The 24,035-nt window shown below is 35.5% G+C and overlaps 1 protein-coding gene across 1 annotated transcript in view; it reads left to right on the top strand.

Annotated features, from left to right (window-relative positions):
- Positions 1-24,035, top strand: part of COG5 (component of oligomeric golgi complex 5) — a 182,459-nt gene that overhangs the window by 67,036 nt on the left and 91,388 nt on the right. The window contains exon 7 of the mRNA XM_051805124.1: positions 7,008-7,138. Coding sequence (XP_051661084.1) covers positions 7,008-7,138 — 131 coding nt within the window. The remainder of the gene's footprint in view (positions 1-7,007; positions 7,139-24,035) is intronic.

The raw sequence follows: 24,035 nt of genomic DNA, 5'->3' as shown, positions 1-24,035 counted from the left end.
TGAATCATGGCATTTTCACAGGAATGTCTCCAAAATTTGGTTCTCATTGTTAAGTCAGTGATGATGATAAAAATAGATATCAAACTCATTTCCATCAAATCCAGATCCTACGTGGCATCTGATTTCCAGCCCAGAGAGCAGTAGGATTTAACTCTTCCATCAAGAGAACTTAAACACAGCTTTAATATAATGTAGAAATAGCTAGTCAGTCTTCCTCACTGCTCCTCCGTAATTGTTATCAACTTGGGGTGTGTTTTTTGGTATTTCTGAATGCAGTCTGGAGAGAAAAAGCAAGTTTCCTCTGTAGATAGGATTGGACATAGATGATTATTAAAGCACTGCTAAATATTTTAACACAAACCATATCCTATAAAAATACCAGGAACAGTCCTTTGGAGGAAACAAAGCTGATCTCAAGTGCAGGATGGCAACCTACCTGTACACTGAAAATTTTACCCTTTGTTTTAACATACTAGAAAAAAATTCAATTTTTTCATACTTATATGGTCTCTAAAATTAGAGTGTTGAATTCTCAGTTTTTTTCTGAAGTAAAGCTTTAATCAGGTAAGATAATTCCCCATCATTGAAAGTGTTCAAGGTCAGGTTGAACAGGTTGAACAGGGCTTTGAGCCTTCCACTTTGATAAAGTGGAAGGTGTCTCTACCCATGGAGGGGGCTTGGACTAGGTGATCTTTAAAAGCCCCTTCTGACCCAAACCATTCTATAATAACATAATGTAGATGGCAGGTCTGTTTTACAGTACAAGGTAATGGTGTTTAAATGAGCAGTTCAAGTTTTGCTTTCTTTGAACCATATACTTTCCACCAGTTTGATTTTGGTACTGTTAACCTTGTTTCTTTAAACCAGTCTTGGCATGTGATTGATATGAAAAGCTGTGAAGTGCTTTACTTTGTTTTTATTTTTCATGTCCCTCTTCACTAGGGACATCTATCAGATTACTAAACCCCGTTGTCTAATACATTCTATTTCCTTTTCTGGACTTAAACAGCTGCAATGTTTTAACGTGCTGTCTGACAAAGCAAACAGAAATACAGCACCATGGGCCCCACTCAGTTTCTGGCTCCATCAGGACAGTTTTGACTCAGTGTTGCCAGACAGCTGAAAACTGAAACCTTATGTATTATGCATAAAAGTAGTTAATTTTTAAGATGGTAGAAATTGGTTAAGTAAAGACCAGGTTTCGTAGGGAGTTAATGGCATTTTAGTGGCACAGAGAGATTTTATTCTCAGTTGTTTCACTGAAGAAATGTTAGCAGGAATTTTGTCCTATAGGAAAGGGAAAGGAAGATACCAAGAGTTTTCCAAGAAACTGGCATTTTAGTAAAATAAAACTTTCTTCCTCTTTAATAATGAATTCATAATATCTGCAGAAAAAATCCAAATTAAAAATATAAGATTAAAAATTAAAAATTTTGTAAAGTATGTCTGAAATACATGACATTGTATATGACACATAGTGTAGAGCAATTACATTCTTATTCTGAACACTTTACAAGGCACTGTATGCAGTTTTTATAGGAATAAACATCTTTTTTCTGAAGAGCTCAAGTTGTATAAAATGGCTGTAAGATATTGTTTTGTAGTAACTGTAGTGGAATCCTTTCCACTTGATTTAAAGGCTTAATATAAACCTTACTTCAGCAAGTACTTTGGTGCCTGGTGCAGAGTGTGGGGCAGTCATTTTAGCCTAAGTGGAGAATTAGTCTCATTAAAACAGAACATGAGTAAAGGTTCTTTTTGGAAGCATCAGCTTCCAGTTTAAAGACATAGAAATGTGTCTGCTCTTGCCATTCCCCACCTGCCCTATGCATCAATTGCATGGCAAATTTAAGTGCCTTCAAGAAGCAGACTATTGTCCTTTAAGTTACATGTTTGCCTATTTCACTTACAGACTAGACATGTAATATAAAACCTTAGGTTGCTTTCACGAAAGGGTGAACATACATTTTCTGCTGGGGAATTGGGATCTCACACTCTGTTCTAAGACTGACTTTGGTTTTACATTACCTGTATTGATGAAAACATACAGATTGGCATATTCAGACCCAGCAGCATCCTGGGTTCGGATACAAGTGAGGCAAAGAGGATCTTGTCCTTCCTTTTCAGTAGATAGTGCTGTAACTGACATTTCCATTAAGACCATCGAAGCTTCTGTACTGGATTAGATTTGTGGCTCATTTGAATTAGTAAATCACTTTGAGGTACGTAAGAAGATGAAAAAAAAATTCAGATGGATTCTCGGCAATTCTAACAAATCAATCCACTCACGTTTTTCGTGATTATATCTAGGCACTAGTACAGGACCAAAGACTGAACGTTTAATAACCACTTTGAAATTAATTGCCATTACTGAATACTTGTCCCTCATAGGAAAGATGTTATGTATTTTTACAGTATCTATCCAGTCCCTCCTAATTTTGTGTAACAGAAATAAATATTGCAAATAGCAGTTTAGATTCAGTTTCATGAACATCTTCTACCAATGCACATATGAGCTTTTTACAATATTTCTTGATAATCATGTAGCCTCTTGTCTGCTGCATACTTAAATCACAGCAGAACTCATGGGTATCATTTAGATCTGTTGACTTTTTGAAGTTTAAATTAGCAATTTCTTAAAAAATTGTAGTTTTTCTTCATTATGGAAAAATAACAGTATCTTCTTAGAGTACAGATATCACCAACATTCTCTGCAACTAAGACTGAAGAAACAAAATAAATAACCAATGCAAAAGAAATAAACCTCAAACAGGCAAACAAAGACCTATTGTTTTATCATTCTATGATTTTATTTAGAATTTCAGAAATGGCTTATTTTCCTTTAGTACCCCGCCCCTTCCCTATCTCCCATAAAACACCTCTTAATTTGTCGTTGGATTCTTGCATTTGAGGGGAGTGATGTGTGTGCAGATCTTAGGTGTTTGCTCCAAGGGAATCCACTTTAGATGTTCTGAATTTCTTTCTTTCCTCCTCTTTATTACTGTCACTGAGGTTAGTTCTCAGAGCACAGAAGGGTTTCACTTTTGACTCAAGTAGCCTCCTGGGTGATGCAGCCTAAACATGTTGGTTTATTACTGGCTATCCTGTTTTCCTCTTTGTTAGGGCACCTGATTCTTCTCAGTAGACTTCTCTTGCTTCTCTAATTTCTAGCAAAAGCTCAAATTCAACCCAGTCTATATAAAGAGCCTAATACAGTCATTGTGGAGCTCATATGGATGCTTCGTAGTTATCTCTGTTCCAAAACATATTTTAATACTGAGAAAAAGTTTTAATTCAGATTCTTTTCTATCTTGTTTCTATATTATCACAAAGAATATTTAAGGTTAAAAAAAGAGATCACATAATAGAAAGATTCTGTGTTGATGAGTCACTTAGATTAAGAAAAGCTAACTGTGTTGCTCAAAGTATTGTTTTTCTACCTAATGTACTATGTGCATATTGGATTTGTCTCTATGAAACTCCTCTTACAGAACTATTTGGGAAATATTGGTTTGAAAAATGCATTTTCAAGGAGCATCTCAGACAGTAGATTAGAAAATCTGTTCAGGTTTTATAAATCAAGAAAATTTAGAATTGTATTGACAAAAATGTTTGTTTTATAAAGAAATACAAAGTTCTAACCCTTTGTTAGGCTGGGGTAGATTATAAATGTCACTTACTCCTAGGTCTTAGTGTATTCTGCCTTGACATTACCGTATTTTTGTTCAAGAAGAGGATTCAGCAGGCAGTCTGTGTTTTAAATCCTTAAAAAGTAATTTCCAGCTGTGCTTTCCAGCTTAATAGGGTGTGATAGAAGGGAAGCAATACCAACACCCTATGGGAGAGTTAAGGATTTGCCTTTATGTTCATGAACCTATATAAAGAGGTAGAGTTATCAGAGGGATGAGAGAGGCAGAGGAATGATTTTAGGACTAAAGCTCCCTCCTCTAATTTCCTCCCTGTCTCTGCTGGGCAGAAGTGACTGGGGCAGCGGGCTGCATGTTGTGCTGCTCCATGCGAGGGCAGTGCCTTGGTGGCTGCTCCACCATCCTTGCATGTGGTGTTATAAAATACTTAGGCTCTCATTTGTTTAAGGCACAAGTCTTCCCAAAGTAAACAAAATGTTATATATGTGCTTTTAAAATCTGTTAAGGGAGAGATGTCAGTTATAAATACTATAGTCACTAAATCTGTTAGGGTTAATATAGTTTTACTCCAGAGCTTTAAGGTTAAAGTAGATGGAAAGCTGACAAGTTTTAAACTGGGCCTCAGTCCCCAGAGTCTGTGCCAACTGAGGAATGAGCCATTGTGTTAGCTTAATTCCTGACCAGAAGACACAAGTACCTTACAGCCCATGTCCCACTCACCTCTGATCATGACCACAATGTTATTGACTGACTGTGCCTGGCAAGAAATAGAATAATGATTACACAAGTGCCTGAAGCAAAATCCTACATTTGCTAGTCCCTGGGTTAATAACTGGTAGTATCTTTGTTGTATTTCACTTGACAGGGTTTTTTTTACTAACTAGAATCGACCGGTTGAAATGTGTGAGTTCCTCTGCAATATTTTAAATAAACTGGATCCTAAATGCACAGGTGTTCTGGCAGTGATCTGGCTGCCCTTGTGTCAACTGCCCTTCTGCTCGGTTTAATCGTGCTGTCCATGGCAGCAATATCACTCTCGAGAGCACGCAAGTGTAGAGATTTCTAATATTATGTTGTCTGCTTGGACAATAAAAACTATCAGAAGGCACATACCCTGCCTGTATTGCAGCTTCTGCTCTCACACAGGAATGGCACTTGCTGGTGTTTCTGCCATAGACCTGCTGTCCTTATGGAAACTGCATTTCTTTTGAAAACTGTGTAATATGATTGTTAGAGCTTCCCTACTGGTTAGAATAGCAACTAAGAGCATCCATAGTCGGATGTCTAGCCACTGTTTTGAAGTCCTGCTGAAATGCATTGTCCCAAGGCATTTTGTTAGGATTGCAGGAAATTTGGAACAAAGCTGCAGATTTTAGCAGTTTAGCAGGAGGTGGCTGGCAGTCTGAGGCACAGATGGAGGTTTTTGGAGAAGCCAAAGCAGCATGGTCTTTCTGTTCTTTTCTTAAAACCATCAGAAGGATTAGATTTTTAGCACTTGAAGTGACTTAATTTAGATTTTGAGATAAAACACAGCAGGGAGAAACAGTCTCTTTTTTAGTTCTCTTCCTCAGATTTTTCTGTGGATTTAGGATATCAGAACTGTATTATAATTTTATTTTGTTTAAGCAGCCTGGGATTGCAGAATATGATATTATACCATAAGTGAACTCCACAGCGGTTCTTGTATTTGTGGGATATAAATTTTTGGTAATATTTGCACCTTTTTTAACCTCACATCGCCTAGAAACTTCTTCAGAGTTTACTGTGGCAGCAGACTTAACCTGTGGATAGTTCTTTGCTCTTTTTTTTTTCTGTGCAGCTGAAAGAAAGGTGTCAGAAAACTAGTCTTCACATTCAAGACACTTGCTCATTGGAACTAGTGGGAGTTTATTATTACTTTTAATGAGTTCATATGCAAGGCCACCTGTAGAGATGCAGCTTAGTCACAGCAAAAAGTTGCAGGGAAGTAATGGGTAAGTGTGGGTGCTGTAGCCCCTGGCAAAAGCAGCTTTGTAAGCACACCTGCATATAGGGCTTCATTAATGGCCTGTGCAGTGGGATGTGTGCTGTCCTGCTGCTTGGCCGTCCTCTGACTCCTCTGATCTGTTTTTAAACAAATGCATAAAGACAAGAAGCATTTGCAGACCTTTTCTTAGTGGGCTAAAACCTATTTGACATACTGTACTGTTAAGAGAGATCATTTCCTTTATGCCTTTCTAAGCTTTACAGTGGTTTTCATGTGCAGGTACAGGGATGTTCTGTACTTAGCTGGAATGACTCACTTGGAATTTTGTGTTCATTTGTGAACATGTGATTGCTAAAATTCATCTGAGAATTAGATTAGTTTATTGTGAATAAACAAAAATAAAAGGCTACCAAAGTGAAAGGTTATTTGTCAAAGATTTAACAGTTTGGTGAATTTAGCTCAAATTTTTAAGTCTGTGCCTTAATAAACTTTCTGGGAAGACATAAAAGGAAGATAAATTTATTAGGAAGTCATAGAGGGCTGGTTATAAATTGAAACAGTGGAACATCATCTTATGGAGGAAGTATCTGATACTGACTGAAATGCCTTGGCCATTATTTTATTAGTTTTATTTGTTTCTTTCAAAAGAAGCAGTGGACAACCAACTTGATTAAGCAAAATACTGAAAAATGTGTAAATGAGAGTAGTCCTGCGTTGCAATGCAGATAAGTGGTAGCGTAAAGGTCTGGGCTACCTTGACATGGGGAACTGAGTTATTTTAAATCCAGAAAGATCAAAAAGGAGAAAAAAAAAACATTGAGAAAAGTTCAGTGTGAATAGATTTTATTGCTGCAGTCGCCAGTCCAGCCCAGTAATCTGTAGCTACTCTGCTGATGGTGGTTTCCACTATGGTAATAAATTTTGTGATGATTCTGTGATTAGAAAAGAAAAAATATATATTCTTTTCCTCTCTTGCCATTCTTCTGTGTTTGATTACAAATGTGTAGAAGTGCAATTTAAATATTTGAAGTATAATTAAATTTTTTAATGTATAATACATCTTTAATTTCAGATCTTAAAACAAATTATGCTTATTCAAATATCTCTTTAGAGAAGTTTAACAATCTAGTTAATGCTTTGCACCTCTGACAATCTCTGGGTCTAGAGAATTGCATTGAAGTAAATTCAATGTATTCAATATCCAGGTTTTCTTGAGTAATAACCCTTTGATTTTCAGTTTTTCTGGTATAAGACATTACTTTGATGTACTCTATTGTCAAGTGTTGTATACAAAAATGTCCCTTGGAACTGACTGTAATTTTGAAAGGTTTTAACATGCTTAAAGTGTTCCATTATCCCGTGTTATGCTTATCAATGTTTTGTTGCTTTTATAGATTATCTTTCTCAAGGGATAGATCTGTCTGGAATAGAAGTAATTGAAAATGACCTGCTTTTTATTGCAAGAGCTCGGCTTGAGGTGGAAAACCAGGCTAAAAGGTTGCTTGAGCAAGGTGTGGAGACTCAGGTAAAATACACTTTTTTCTTTACTTCCTTTCAAAAGTGGAGTTGAGCTTGATTTCCTTTGCTTTGTGTAGCACTGTCTAGTGGAAATTAAACGTGAAAAAAGTCTTACGTGAATAATTCTCACACGTGACAATATTCAAAGAAATTGACAAAACTGGTCTTGTACAGCATTTACAGGAAAAAATTTTGCAGGATCTGACCCTGAAATTTGGGAGAAAGTAGGTGCTGATATGAAGACTTTAACTGTAAACACTGTCACAAAAACTTGATGCATTAAATACCATATACTACACTGCCAAAATTGCCAAGCTGTATAAATACGAAAAATGCAGTTTCTTAAAACTGTAAGAAGATTTCTGCATTTTAGCTGTGCAGAAATATATTGAAAAGATTTGAAAGATTTTACATTAAAACTTTAAAGAGCATTTTAAACTTTGAGGTAAATATTCACTGTAGGGAATATAAAAATGAATATGCATAATTACATTAATCCATATTAAGTGTAATTATCTACATTTTAATAACCTAGCTACATTTATTAACTATCTGTAGTATCTTTATTGCTATTTTCTTGTATTTTTAAAACGTAATGTTCTTTTGTCTATACTTTTTAGAATTCGTTAAAAACTAAAGTATTTTAAATCCCTATTTCTAGTAAGAAGAAAAATCTGGTACAAGTTTCTATCAAATTTGAATTTTAAATTAGAGAACAAAGAGGCTTAGAGTAAGACATTTTTATGCAAGAGTTAAACTTCTCTGTTAAGTCGATATGGGCATTTGTTTATACTGTTGAAGGTTGATATGAAACTAGAATGTATACAGAATGGAAAACCTCTTCAATACATTGACTTGGTTAGACAATTGAGGATTAAAATTATCAGTATGTTTCAAACTTTTTCTTAGACCTCTCATTTCAACTAATTTTCTGCAGTGAGTCATGGTTGTGGTAAATACCCTTGACTGTTTACTGATAGCAAAGTGATAGATAAAACCACTGTCATTTTTCACCTGATTACAATTCCAGTGTTGAAACTTCTGGCTATTTGAGAATGTTGCCAAGCTGTAATTGGACTCATTGCAAGCTATGAAACGCATAAAATGTTAAATAAAAATTGACCGAAGATACGACCTAAGAAAAAGCAAGCAGACACTTATTTTAAATGTAGCAAAAGTCTTCATCAGTGTGTACTCCTTCTAGTTTTTCATGTCAGATTTGACCTTCTCTAATACTTTTCTCTTCATATTAAATACTAAAGTGAAGCTGACAGAGAAACCCTGGGGAAATCAATCCCACTCCACCTGAAAAATTGACAGATTTATTAGGTGTTCCAGGCTGTATCCAGGTAATCAAGAGATTATTAAAGTATATGCCTGTTGTGCTTTAGCCAGGGGCCTGTTTCCAACAAATGGAAGATTGTCTGGAAGAAAATTATTAGTGCTTAGTCATATCAGAAGTGGGGATGTTTTCATGAAGAGGTGTTGGGTTATGCTTCACAGATTTGTTGTTGGATATGATTTGTGAATTTAATGTTGGGAAAAATAGTATGCTTTATAAAATGCACATGCAGGCACTGCCCAAGAAATCTAGACTTTGAAATATGACTAGTAGATCATATATCTTTGATTCCTATTATTGTAGCTGTGTGTTTTATTGACAAGCTGATTTACATGTACACCTTCCATGCCCTGACATTTCCTGTAAGAGGACATGGCATCTTCATCTTTTTCCTGCACTTGGTACCACAGGGTTCTTCAGATGGACTGTCTTCCTGCTACTGTCTATTCTGGTAGCCAAGTCTGTACCTTTGGAAATAGTGCATCTCTTTTTTTTTTCCAGGTGGTTCTTCACTTCTTTGGTATTCATATCTGCAATTGCAATTTTAGTTTTCACCTTTGTTTTGATCTGCTGTGTAAATAATACATGAGATCAATTGCCTACGTAAGAGCGAGCTGTATTTCTGTATTCCATCTAGCACTTTTCAGCAATGCCTCAAGAAGAGAGTTAGCCTTATGTCTCCATTTCAGAGTATTTCAGTGTTCACCTGGAAGAGAAGTGGGAAGTAGAAATGCATAAAAAAACTTTAAATATCTCCTTTTAAGCAGAAGGCATTGCAATTTGGTGAATGTCTTCTCTAGAATTCAGAGGTTTTTTCAGAAATGCTGCTAGAAGTTACTCTGACAAAAAGAACAGAGCTAAAAAGTTTAAACTGCCAGTTTCAACATTTTTATTTATCTCCTTTGGTTAGGTTAGAAACTATTTTTGTTATTTTGGTTATTAATTTAATGATATATAAACTAATGAGCTGTGCATAGATGTCCCCAAATAACCTTCAGCAGTAGCACAGGAAACCAGATACTTACACTTAAGTAATACGTTGTCTTTTTCTCTACAATGTAATACAAATTTTTATAGCATGTTCACCACTGTGACATTTGTGTATTTCTCAGAGGAAGTGAAATCTCTTTCCCCCTTCCTTTGGAAGTGTGGCATTAGCCATTGACTGCTTCAGAAGTGAAGGCTTCAACTCATGTGGTAGAACTCATGTTCCCCATGGTATCTTAAAGCTACCATCTGGGTTTAAACTAGAAGTGTCTGTCAGTGTGTCTAGACTTAACAGGCTTTCATAGAGCTGCCAACCATACTTATCTTCCTAACCCTTTTAGAAAGAGTAATCTCTCTTTGCTATTGTTGACAGAAGTAATACAAATAATAGCAAACCCGATCACACAGGGGTACCGGTGGCTACAGGCAGCATACATTGTCATGTATGCTTTGTTAGCCACTCCTAGTGTACATAGCACAGACTGATGATTTTTTGTGACTCACAGAACAGTTTCAAGGCAATAGATTCAAACCCCTGTCCTTACTGTTTAGTCCGGACCTCCTCGCTCACTTTCCTTCATGCTGTAAACAGGTTAATGGCAGATAGCAAAGACAGCAGGAGAGACTCCTTTAGCAGAGATGCATTGAGAACTTTAAAAAAAGTCACTCTTCTAAGAGAAGGGACAGCAATGTTTTCTGCTTTAAAAGGAAAAAAAAAAAGAGGTACACTATCCATCTTGGAACCACCTGAAGCATCCCCAGCATTTCTTTCGCTCCCAGGGTGAACCATAGGCTGGAGAAGAATCTGGATTTGCTCTTGGGACCTCTTCACACCTATTTTCAACAGCAATATTGTGTAAAGATCTGAATAATAAGAGATTACTGGGAACAAGGGAAATTTGTTAAGATCACCATAGCTCAATTCCAGGTAGGACTTTTTTTCCAGACACAGTGTTGGGGCTGCTGTGCTTACAAAGAAGAAACGTTTCTCTGCAACTTAGCTCATGCTTCAAACTCTTTCTGCTGTGTACTGACATGCTTCATGTCGGCCTTACAGCCAGGGATGACCAGACTTAGTTCCACCTGCTAGTGACAGCATTGGTAACATTAAGAGTCAGGCCATGTGTGTGCAGAAAAGAGTTGGAAAAGAGGACTATATATAATTAAAGATTGATTAAAATATAAGTATCCATTTAGGTCAAGCAAGATGTGGTGTGGAAATGAGAGTAGAACTCATATTTCTGTGAGTTTGCACCTTAAACAGTTTGTCCTTCTGTGTGTTACAGAAACATTCTGTATCTTTGATCATAACGAGTAAAAATTTTCTTTCTTTGTCTCCTGAAGGCATCTGTAGATATAAGACTACTTCTTTTTCGAGGTTTTGAATAAATTATGTGATGTTTGTTGTCCAATTTCCCTTATTTAAGGTGTGGGAAAATTTATTTACCCGCCTACCATGGATCTGGGGAGAATTAAATTCACTGATAATTCATTGAAATTGTTCTGGTGATCATGTAGTGAAGTGTCCTGATCATGTTAGAGAAAGAAAAAAATAAATGTAAACTTAATAACCGTCCTTTGTCCAAATGCATGTTAAATTGTGTCTGCAGGTTTTTTTAAAATACATAGATTTATTTTTTCCAAAATTATGAGCTTTGCTCACAGAATAAAGGAGAGGGGGGAAAAAACCCCAACATAAATAAATATAAACTCTAATTCTGAAAGATATTCAAATGCTGGGTTTGTATTCACAGGATATAATAGGTAAACAATATGATCTGAACAAAAATTTTTCAGTTATTCAGTATAACATCTTCAAACTGTCATCATTTTGAGCATATTTGGGAGAATTTTGAGTTTTCATATTGTAACTCACCAAGTAGAATTTGTTCTGTGAATTGTTCTGTTTTGAATTCTTTTTCATACTGCACCATTCCTGTAAGTTGTTGTCTCTGGAACAGGTACAGCTTTTTTTTTTAACATTAAAAAATTATTAAGTAGATGTATATGCATAATTGTTCTTGACTTATGCTATTCAGTGCCTGAGAAAAGTGATGGGTGGATGAAGTGTCTGCATAATTAACCAGTTGTCTGGAGGTGATTATCCAGAAGTTGCTCAATTTATCTCAGTTCAGGTTCCCTACACTAGGTGTTTGTATAGTACATCTTACAGTGTTATGGAAAAATTGGTGAAATTAATCTGACATCTTTCATAGATCAGCATTTAATCTCTTGTCAAGGATCTCTAATAGGTCTCTTCCTTATCCCCAAGGGATTGGAGGGTAAAGTATGCACATAATTGACCAGTTTTCCAGACACAATCATCAAGTTGCGTAATTTATTTCGTTTCAGGGCCCTCTGAGCTAAGTGCTTATGTAGCACAACTTGCAGTGTTACGGCAAGATTGGTGAAATTAATCTTTAATGTGTTTGATCTAATGTCAAGGATCTTAAGCAATACATGCTCTTTATTATCCTGTGGCAGCATTTTCCAGTTGTACAAATACACTTGGAGGAGTTTGAGATATTTAAATATTAGGAATGGCTGGCACTGGGCTCCATTTTTCACTTTTTTGATGAAACATGAAAAATATGATAATGTTGCATTTTTGAATTGCTTCCTATTACTACTGCCAGAGGTGTGGATGGCTCTTGGATCATGACTCTCTTGGCAGGGTCTTGTGATCTTGAGTTTCTCAGTTTCAATCTTGCCTACTTTAGCAAGAGTATATGTTTCACTGAAACATCCTTTTTTCTAGATTAGTTTACGATATTTTAACACTTTGATTTAAATCAAAGTATGCCTGCTTTTTTTTGTTAGTTTAGTGTCATCTTCAGATGAATTCTTTGTAGTAAAATGGACTGTGCAAGTGTATGAATATGCTGTCTAAAGTTCTTGGCTCTATGGAGAAGAGCTTGACTGCAGAACAAAGTCTAATATCATAGGAGGATGTCACTTTGAGTGCTCCACGGTTGTGTAGTGGCCTCTTTAATGTTCATCTTTAGTTCATTTAGTTTAGAATCTGTTACATTTCCCACACTCATGTACTAAGCTAGTCAAAAGCAAAATTTTAGCTTCCAGATGTTTTTGCCTGCTCTTTGCTGCTTTTACATATTAGCTTTCATATTTTGTCATACCTTTTAAATGATTTAAGCCCTTGTGTACTTCAGAATGTCAGTAGAATTGATTGCTGTTATGTAGATATGCATAACTGCATATGTGTGCATAATTACAAAATAATCATTAGAATAGCAAATAAAGTATAAAAAAATGAGAAAAGAACCCCTCCAATTTGGCACACAACCATTCATCTTTTTTATCCATATACTGTTAGTTACCCTCATAAAAAGCCTGGAATAACTGGAGTTGAAATGCTACTTTTTTTAAAGTCATAGAGTAATCATTGCTTTTTAAATTTTTTTTTCTTTTTTTGTTCTGGCATTTATTTCTACTTTGAAAGCTAGTGGTTGGAATTTAACTTCATCACTGTCAAAAATTTAACCAATATAGTACACTTTAGGCAGTAGTTGTTATGTTTCCTTATTATTCCACAATCTTGATTCCCTGGGGGAGATCCTGATGGGAACTAGACTGAGACAGTTATTTCATAATAAAGTGATTGACTACAATATGATATAGAAATGGAAGGTATTTTTGATTATTCAGTTTGAAGTCAATTTCTTGAATCTAGAATAAGAAGTCTTATCTGTAAAAAAGGAAAATTGGAACCTGCTTGCTACTTTTGGCATAAGGTGAGGATGGTACCTACAGTTGACTTTAAATCGTCTAGTTTAGCTGAGTGAAGGCAGAGTATGAGATCCAAAGCTTTGTATTTAAATTCATTTTAGCCACCCATTTTACCGCTTTTTCTAATTCTAATGCAGACAGAGAAGACTTATTTCAACGTGCTGTAGCTGTCATATTGGCTTTCATTGTGAAGGATTACAGTGGCATTTGAGTCTGTTTAATTAAAATCCTACTAACTTATACTGTTTCTGTTCTTTCTTTTACAATAGCTTTGTATAGAGAACTTTCACATAATATGTTTAAATACCTTAGCAAGTTTTACTCTATCCTAACCTTTAAGTTTCTTTGTCATAGAAATGTACTCATGTTGCATTATTCAATTTTATTTTTCATCTTCAGTCTCATGCTTATGATTTTCATGATCTTGTTAACTTGCTAAATCAGATTCCTTCATCTGGCCATCTGGTGCATGGCACTACTGAAGGAGTTTTCAATAAATCTAAATTATTTTTTCCTTGAACTATTCTGTTAAGATGTGATCCAGCGTAGTATGGCTCATATAACAACCAAAAAATACCTTCCAAGTATGTATTCTTTATATCCTACATCTGAATGGTGAACTTCATGGGGATTAACCAAACCTTATGAAATTTTCCCTTGACTATTCTGGTCTAAAAATAATTCATTTTATCTTAAAGTATGATCTAATGGAACTGAAGTGTTAACTGTGCCTCAGTAATTCAAAATCACCAAGCTAAACACTAAGAATGAATTTATACCTCTGAACTCTGGATTAAAATAAACCACAGATTTCTCTGTAACATAATCGGCTGATACTGCTATAACCTAGAATATCCTTTCAGTTTCCATAGGAACAGATGATAGAATGTTTTGAATCTTGGAATAGCTAAAATGAATGTCTGACTTCAAGATAGTTCACTTTTATTTTTCAGCTTGCAACCTCTGCATGTAATGGCTAAAAATGTGCCTTAAAAAAGAAAGGTGAAATATTGGCATAACACATATTTAAGTGGTTTTAGAAATAATAAAAATAATATTAAAAATAAAAACAAGGTGGTGTTGTGCATAATTCTTCAGATGTTTCAATTCCATAGGAGAAGAGAAACCATTAATTATTCCATTGTGTTAATGGTTCATTAAATGTTGTAAAACACCAAAAAAAATCTGTCTCGTTGATCATCTCTAAATTTCATCTCCAACCATTGCTTCATCTCACTGTGTTACACTATATAGGTGTATTTTCTCATTGGAATAATTTATGCAGCACAAGAAAACTTCATGTAGCCAGAAAGAAATGATCAACAAAACTTAAACAGAATATATAGTGTGTTATTTAGGTGACTTTAGCAAAAGATGATTATTGAAGAACAGGCAGATGATTATTGAAGGAAACATGCTAGCCATAGTAGTAGCACTTGTTTTATTAGATGTTTGACATTGCTTTAACAGGTCATGTTGCTAAATCAGAGAAGACATGCTTTAGTGTAAAAACATTAGCAAGATTTAAAAGATACCTCTTGCTTTGAGATGAATGGATGTCTAACTCCAATATTTATGTAGAGGGAAAATATGGAGGTCTTGTTAACAAACCATCGGGAGTCTGAATGTCTGTAACCTGAGGCATCATGAATGCAGGTGGAAATGATAGTGTTCAGTACTTGGGCACTTTTTATTTGCTATACCGCCAACATTTAAGATATTCGATCTTTAAACATTTTATATATAGAAATGAGGATGGTTATGAAAAAAGAAAAAAAAAGAAATAAAAAAGAAGCAAAACAGGGAAGAAGTAACAAGTTAACTGTGATTCTCTTTTCAGTGAAACAAGTTTTCGGTCTGAGAATGGATCTGCACTGTGCTAATGTAGTTCAAATAGTAACCTTTTTCAAGTGTATTCCAAGCCTGTTTTCAACTGCCATTAATATAGAAGACTCATGAGAGCTGTAATTTTTGGAACATATGGGTGAATTTAATAGCAACATTTTGAAAATAGAAGGATTTTTAAATGAAAGTAGTATCTAGGGCTTTCCTGCTCAGTATTAGAATATTATTACTGTGGTAAATGTGCAGGGGACCCTGTGTCACATGTTACTTTCTGAATATTGATAGTTTTTCATTAATGATTCTGGTTTGCAATTTTGCAGCACTCTTTAAGAAATTCCTCATAAAGTGTGTAGTAGGTGGTTTAGGAAGGTATTAAAAAACCTCACTGCCACAGGTGGGCAAATTTGGTGAAGTTCTGAATGACAAGAAGTAAACAGGCAGGTTCTTAACGCAGTATTTGAGTTCACAAGTTTCTATGCCTTAACAATTAGGCAACACTGACCCTTTTTAACAGGCCTTGTTTCATGAAGATACGTTTTTTCCCCCATATGAATGTAACATTTTTTTCTTAAATAGATCTTGGAAGCCTCTATTTTCTCACCCAGTAATAGCAGCAACTGTAATTGTTCAACTTTTGAAGTACTTTGCAGTTAAAGTGGAAAAAGCATTGTGAAATGAATGTAAATTTTAGTTCTTTAATTTATGTTCAGCAGAAGGTTTCCTGGTGTGGGAGTGAGCACAGGGGGCTCACTAATTGGGCATGGAAGAGCCCCTTGCCTTCCGTCAACCGCTTTTCCCAGTTAGCAACTCTTGCTGAGAGCCTGCCTTCCCAGCTCTGGGTTGTTCCCTGTGCAGCATTCTCACCTGCATTTGACTCCACATCCACTTCTGATAAACTCCTGCAATATTCAGGGTCAGTTTTGGCTCTTATAAAGTTGAAGATTATTATGTACCAGATACTGAAGTTATGAAGTGTCTGTTAGTAAAACAAACAAAATGCAGAGATTTTCCTTTTTGTGAGGAGGCAGTACGGGGAGATATTCTGTTACAATATATTGGGGTGTGGTTTTGCAATCAAATTTAATTAGTTTGAGGTTAGAGAACATTTTTTCCTGGTCCTTTGAATTTTTATTTTTTTTTCAAATCACATTAAAGCAAAGAACTGATTAGCAAAACAATTATTGTTTCCCAGATTCGGATTCGCGTTGCCCGACTACCTCTGGGATGGTGGCAATGACAACAGCTTCCATCACAGTATCTAGGCATGTCCAGGGTTAGGGCATACAGCCATCCTATCTTGCTCCATTTTTCAGCTGGATGCTATTCCACAAAGGCCTCAAAATGCCTTCAAAAGCATCCAAATTAAGAAGTCCTCTCACACTGGCCATCTTGCTGTATTACCGCTGTTGATTTCCAAGCTGTGACCTCAGCTGAACCCACCGCCTGCCATCTGAGAGCCCTATATTTGTATTTGAAATGCTCCTGCAGACTCCCATGGCCCAGGCAAGCCTGGCAGAACTGGGAATTGCCACCTCCTTTTCAGTTAGTGTCCCCTGGACCCTGCTGGAGAAGGGGATGCTCAGAGGTTTGGGTTACTTGGCCAGGGGAGTGATGTTTCTGGTTGGTCATCTGTTAGCACTCCTTGCTGTTAATTGTGAGCCTGCTGGACACATGTTCCACAGAGTAGTCTGCAAAGCAGACAGCCCCACTGAGATGTTGTCAACAGCAAATGGAGCATGAAACAGCCTTCTCTTTTCCCTTCTCTCAATGGCAGGTTGCACACTGTGGTGTAAGGAATTCACAATTAGTTGATATGAGGCATTTTAAGCAAATATTGAAAATAGAAGAAAGCAGGAGACTGCATTTTGAGGAGAAACCTGCTTGGATAGACACATGCATATTTAATCAGTCTTCAATAATTCATATAATAATAATGTGATGCATATGGTAATACAAGTGTTTAGTAATGGTTTTGACTGAAATTTTAATACCTAATTGGGAGTTGTTGCCTTTTACTTTGTACCTTAAAATTCTTTGGGAAAAGGTAGAATTGGCTTAAGTAAATTACTTAATATTACTGCAAGTATGTGTGTTATACATATTTAACTGAAAATAATTAATTCCTGAAAGTCATTAAGTTTTTCTTAACTAAAAACTGTATCTGATTTTGTACAATATTTTTGTACCGTGACCTCTTTCAGTGCCTTTCCCAGAGAATCCATCGCTATCTAAACTGTCATTGTTTCCTTTAGTGTTTTTTTCTTCTCACAAGGTACTGCTTTATATTTGCTAGTCTGAATTTAAGAAAAAAAAAAAGATAGCTGTAGCAAATAGCGTAAAATGCTGATTTATGTTCTAAAAACAGCAAAAAAGGGGGAGATGTTGATATTGGTGCTCAGTTTTCTAGTTTTCATAACAGTTTAAACATTTGTGATACTTTATTAAAATGATGAAAGTAAAGTTGTATCTTTCCTTTCTAACTTGACCCGTTTTTATAATGCCATAAAATTTCTCAAGTTTTCATTAAATGGACTTTGGAGAATTTTGGTAGCATCTCTTTTACAAGCTGTAACCGAGTATTTTTTTGAGTACAGTAAGGTGAAAGTTGTTTCAACAATTACTTGAATAATCAGTAATTTACATCCTGAGGCAGGTCCAGCATTTCTGCTGTGTAAATGTGTTGGAATTGCAGAAGAAAGGAAAGCATAGTTGTCTTTGGAGACATCTCATGCCAGAAATCCAAATATACAGATTTTTGCAGGTCCCCCCAGTTCATTTTCAGAGCCGTAGTTTTGCCTCACTTTCACTTTTGCAGAGTAAAAGGCTTTTATAAGTCAGGAGGGAGCGATGAATTTCTCAGTGAATACTGTTGGGAAAATGGGACTACTTGGGAAGTACCTGAGCATACATTTTTAGAAGCCCACATTTTAGGGAGCATCTCTTCAGAGTAATGGAGATAGGATAGTACCAAAAATAGTCATGGGAGTGTTTTATCTAATCTAGCCAGAATTAGTTCATGCCAAAATATATCTCTTGTACTCTGTTTGCTGAACCATGCTGAAGTGTGCACGACTGTTGCTGCCTCTGTTAGTCTTTTGGAACATAAGCATGGAAGTGAGAGCCCACACCACAAGTTAGATGGGGCAATATGTTGATGTTTTCCTTCTGTTCTCTTTGATCACCAAGCATACATGTAACCAGTTATTGGGTGCTGATACATATTCCCTCTCCAGAGCTCAGGTGATGCTCATGCTTGTGCAACTCTTCCCCTCCAGGAGCAGGGAAGAAGGGAAACTAGAAGGTGAACTCCATTCAGTCTTTCCCTTTCCCTCCTCCAGCACTGTATATGAGCAAAGCTGAAATGTATATGCATTTGGGGAGGAATGTGTGCTGTAGTGGGTGTTACCAGCAAGGAGGATGGGAGGGTGCCATATGTTCTCCTGCACTGCAGGTTTTACTCTTCCCTGGAGACTTGTTCTAAAAGCCTACTGATTTCTTGTCCAAAAAATGTAGTTGTCGTGCTGTACTTGATCAACATTGTAGAAGATTTGGCTGTTGCTGCTTAGTGTTGCAATCGTTGTATTTTTTGGGATGTAAGCACTGACTTATTTGAGAAAAGCCCAAGTCACCTTGTTCTTTGTTATTGATGTTAGGTGAAGGATTTTCCTGAATTCTGACCTAGGCCAGTATTTATTTATTATTGCTATTGTTTTTTTTGTGTACTGCGTATTAAAAACCATGTTCCTCAAGCATGTATGTATCACTCAATATAAACTTTTGGCATAATAGTGTTACTCAGTTGCTTTTTGCTGCAGGTTTTTTTTTTCTGCCTAAGGAGATGTTAATGCATGAGGCCTTTTTCATTCTGTCTGTCTTTCTACTTGACTCTTGTTTTATCCCCTTTTAAAATGCTAACTAGGAATCTGAATTTCAAAATTGTCTGCAAATAAATATAAGCAACCTTTTCACAGACTGAGGATTTTATCAGTTGCTGTGTTGTTACAGCTTATTCTTCTATACATTTGGGAAATTCACTCCCCTTAATTTAGCATCAGCCCTTCCATGATACCTAAGAATTAAATTTAATCTACCTCATGATCAAGGATATTTTTCTTCTTAATAGCAAATAGCATTCCTCATGGAGACTCTCTGCCCACGTTTTCATGTATGGTGCAGTGGGAAAGCATCACTGTGTCAAGTTTGTGTTGCTTCAGTGCAGGCTATAAAAACCCCCATAAAATTAATAAATTCATGGAGTTCTACAGTGAGCTGAGAAATCTTGTGCTGCTGTAGTCTGACCTGTATAGTGCTGCACACAGGCTTAAATTCATTAGATGTTGAGTTGTAAGGTGTGAAGAATAAAAACTGTCATGAGCTGCAAATTACATTCTAAAGCAGGGGATTGTATAAGTAGTTAATTTTTATTGGACTGAGCAGTATTGAATTTATTTATTTTTATTTATTTTAAAATAAATTGTATAGCTACGTAAATAAAGTAGTCTTTCTGAGGTGGTGGTTGTCATAGCAAAACTGGTGACAAAAATAAAGTGGATCATTGAAATAATGTCCTGGCATGTAAACATCTGAAAATTGATCCCATGCATATTATTTAAAAAGACACATTTGTTAATAATGAGGTCTGTATTTATACTTTATGTTCTGTACTCAGTTTAGAAATCTTACAATTTTATAGATTATCTTTCGGATTTTCTCTTCAGAAGAGGTAAATCTTATCTTAGTTCTAAGACAAGTGACAAGAATTTTTAAAAAGTGTTAGATTGTTGACTTCAACTAAAATGTAGATCTTAGATTAGTTTTTTTTTAATTCACAACTGAAGTCTTTTTCCCTACACTGGAAGTGCCTCATACTTTATGCCTTCATAGTGGTATGTGGAAGAGGGAACTTAATCCTACATCTTGATACATAACTGTACTTGCATATAATTTCTCTTGCACACTAAACTTTTCCTGTAAAGACTATTTCCATTGCATCTGTATACAATTTTTATGAACAAGTGATTCATTCTCTTTTTTTCTTGAAAATTGTATTAGTAAATAAAGTGCACCCCAGGTAAAAGTACTAAATGTTCTGAAACACTGCTATGTTTTTCACACATGATACTATTATGTATTCCAATTTCTATAAGGGATGTTTGCATCTTTATTGTCCATATCGCACTGTGGCCTTATTTATATGTCACAGTAGTTAAGTTCACAGTTTATGTATCATTGAAACAAGGAAAAATACCAGGGGGATAGCAGCTGAATTTTAATAATGGATGACGATTTGAATTGTAGTTGCAGTAGTTTTCCTAAAGCTCTTTTAGTTAAGGATCTCTGTCAACAGTCCCTTTGAATATTTTTTATGTGCTGAAGTTTTTTACCTTGGCTCTGAGTATTCAGAGGAGGTCTGGCAAAGCTGATAATACTAGTCATCATTTTTTAGCCTCCATTTCTGTGTCTAGGTTTGTGGGGGTTTTGGGATGAGGGAGGAGCTGTACTGAATTAAGGTTAAGGTTCTAATTATTGTCTTCATCCTATGCATTAGGCCCAGGTTGTTCTCTGCTGTCAACTAACACATCTCTTTTGTAGACAAAAACTGTTGTGCAGGTTTCATACAAGTGGAGACTTTGACACAGAATTCCCAAAAATCTGTCAGATAGTGTGACTGTACATATGTACTAAGAATATTATTTTAACTGAGAATTTATTGAATTTTGTCTCTGAGGATCATTGTTTTTGTTTTGAAGTCACAGGGAATTTTCACACAATCTAGTGTGAGTGTATATTACACATCTTAAAGAACCCTACCAACCCAAACTGTTCTATGATACAATTTACATAGCATCCAGTTATGCAGCAGCATCACATGTGAAACTTAGACTGGATCACTAGGCACAGTGTCACAGTCAGCCAGTGATGTTGAGAGATAACCTTTTTTGTATTCCTCGAAGCTGGGATAAAATTATAGACCAGTGTTACAGACACTGTATTAATGTTTTTAATTAAAGACAGAGGTCTTTTTTAAAAAAAAAATATGTACCCCTAAACCAGAGACACTTCATAGTTATTGCGAGTGGAATTCATATTCCATGTGCCTTAATATGACATTTCAGTTTGTACAGGCTACTACTGTCTTTGCTTTGTGAATTCTAAGCCTGGCTGCCTGTATAAATTGTGTACCATGATGGTCTGTCGTCACTGGCAATTTTAATAATCCTGTCATCTCTTCTGTCTTTTTTAGATCCATGAGAATGTTGAATAGCACCAGAATTAGGACAGACAGTGAGAGACACAGGTGTTCAAGTGTTGTACCCTTTCAGTTTTGAAGTGAATCATATAAATACTCTTTCAGTAGGGTTATCTCACCCTATTCTTTATGTCCATCTTATGGAAGTTCATGTTTGCTTGGCTTAACTAAGAGTCACTTAAAATAGTCTCAGCCTTGCTTCAAATCAAAACATATTACATCTTCTATTCAAAGGTACATTTCTCTGTCACAGAAATAAATTACTTCAGTTTGGCATGAGTTGTTTCTGACAAAGCCATTTTGGCTATTATTTAGCACCATATTAAAATTTACTTGTGCATATCAAAAGGTAATTTAACTGTGCAGTCAAATGTAAATAAGTTATTACTTTGTAGCAATAAGAGTTACAATATTACTGTGCTGTCTGATAGTACAGTTTTGAAGAACAGAAACGTATGAGATGCTAATTTCAGAATACCTGCAGTGTTAATGACTTTGTTATATGAGAGCTTTAAACTCCTTAATGTATTGTTTGGGTTTCAACTAAAGTTTCTGGGAATTTGCTCAAGTAGGTTGGCAATTAAGGTACTTTCTAGACATAATTAGTGGAGCATACTGTAATTAATGAACTTGCAATCACAAAATGTAGATGTGTTCTTAAAGTACAACTTGGATAATGAAAACATTTACAACCTATATCATTCATGGAAAACAATAGTACTCAATATAATTTGCAATGAATCAGTGAACTCTTTTTTCCTTCTTCAGCCCCCGCTGCTGGCAGTTATTTTAAGATGAGAATTAGCACTTACGTATATACAGTTCCTGTAAATTAGATGGATTAAAGAAAGCACATTTTTGACAATGCTGAAGCTGAAGTACCTTTTGTAAGGTGGGCTACACATCAGCTGTAAATGTGTAGCAGAATTCTTCTATAATAAAGTGTTTATGAAAAGCCTTGCTAGCTAGAAAGCATATTATTCTACTTGTTCTAGTCTTTTACTTCTGTATGTAACTGTACATATCCATTTAAGAAGAGGGAACAGACATTTTCGTGGGTTACTGTAGTTGTTTCTCTGACACCCAAGTGAGATGATAAAATGGAACTAGCATCATCTACTCTCAAACTTTTTAAAAAAATTCACATAGTTAAAGACAGTTTCTGACCAGGTCTTGGATGTGGAAGTGTGCACATTCTAAAAGAGTTTCACATTACTTCTCATTCCCTCCCCTCCCCAGATGTTGGACAAAATACATCTACTTTGCAAAAAAAACCAAAGGGTTGTAGAAGATACTAATGTAATGATGTAAATTTGGAATATGGCCAAATTCAGAATACTCTAAACTGTGCTCATTCTGTCTCAGTAATAGGATTTAGAAGAATTTAGGAAAAGAACACAGGAAATTTTAGGAATATAAAACCACTGTCACAAGAATAATATTTGAAGTATTGAGGTTATTTAGTTTATTAGGCAAATAAGTTGGGCAAATAGCATATATGTAAGCGTGTAAAACAGTGACTGCTACAGAGAAGAAAAAGTGGAATCTGTAACACTTCAGGGCATACACTAGTTGTCCAACAGAGATTTTCAGAATAGTAAGCCACTCCTACAACATGTTTCTGAAAAAAAGCACAACAGTAAGAAAATGGATTTGTTAAGTATTAACATCAGTACCTATGAAGATGCTAATACAGAACGCCTTTGAAACAGTGACATTTAAAATGTATATTTCAAGAATTTTAATGTGTATCATTTATGGACAGTATTTCCATTTAAAATCTGAAAAATCTCTGAAGAGGTCTCTGTATCTCAGAAAAGGTGCAGGCATCTGCCTCTCTTAAGAAAGATGGAACTTTGTTCCTTTTAGTTTTCAACATTAATTCACACTCAAGTGAATTAGTCAAGTTAATGGAAAATCACTGGTGTATTGTAGAGGCTTGACAATACTTTTGTGTCATGAGGAGCTTTGGTTAATCATTTTACAGTTATATTTAAAAATAAAGTTCACAGTTATAATACTAATTTGCTCTGCTTTATCAGTAAGGCTAGAGAACTCAAAAAAATGCAAAAAGAGATTAGCAAAAATTGCACTACCATTCTTTTTGTAATAAAAAAAGAAAAATTGTTAACCACTAGTAACTTCTTTGCTTATGAGAATATTAGACTGCATGTGCCTGCATTTAGGACAAAGGACATGCTAGGATGTGCTTTACCTCTTGAAAATAGCAAAGTACTGACAGATCCAAGTAGTATTATTGTGGTAAGGTGTTCACGTGGAAGTGTTCTTGTATATTTTGCAATTTACTTTTTTTCAAGGATATCTTCAACAGCATTTCAGGCATTGATGACCTTTACCAACAATGTGAAGGCATACTTGTATATGACAACTGGCTAGTCTGGAGAAAAGAATGGATTTTTATCAGGAGGTTATAAAGTTCTGCTTTACTAACTTCTTACACAATTTATTAAGTAAGATAACAATATTTTAACAATGGCATTCTTTTAAAATTAAAACTCTTTATCATGCTTTAATATGTCCATAACGCCAAGACTTGGCTGGCATACATGTTGTCAAGAGGTCAGTGGAACATTACTTTCAGTTGTAGCTTAAGTGTGAAGTGGTTACAGTTTAACTAAGTAATGCAGTAATTTTGTTATATTGTTCAGTTAGGTTCCCTTTCCTGTTTAACTGGCATTATGGACCCATAGAAATACAAAAGTTCTTGAGTTC

This window comes from Manacus candei, unplaced genomic scaffold (assembly GCF_025592945.1).
Source record: "Manacus candei isolate 608988 ecotype Guabito, Panama unplaced genomic scaffold, ASM2559294v1 h1tg000063l, whole genome shotgun sequence".
In the NCBI taxonomy this organism is placed as follows: domain Eukaryota; kingdom Metazoa; phylum Chordata; class Aves; order Passeriformes; family Pipridae; genus Manacus; species Manacus candei.
This window is presented reverse-complemented; position numbering and strand designations above follow the sequence as displayed.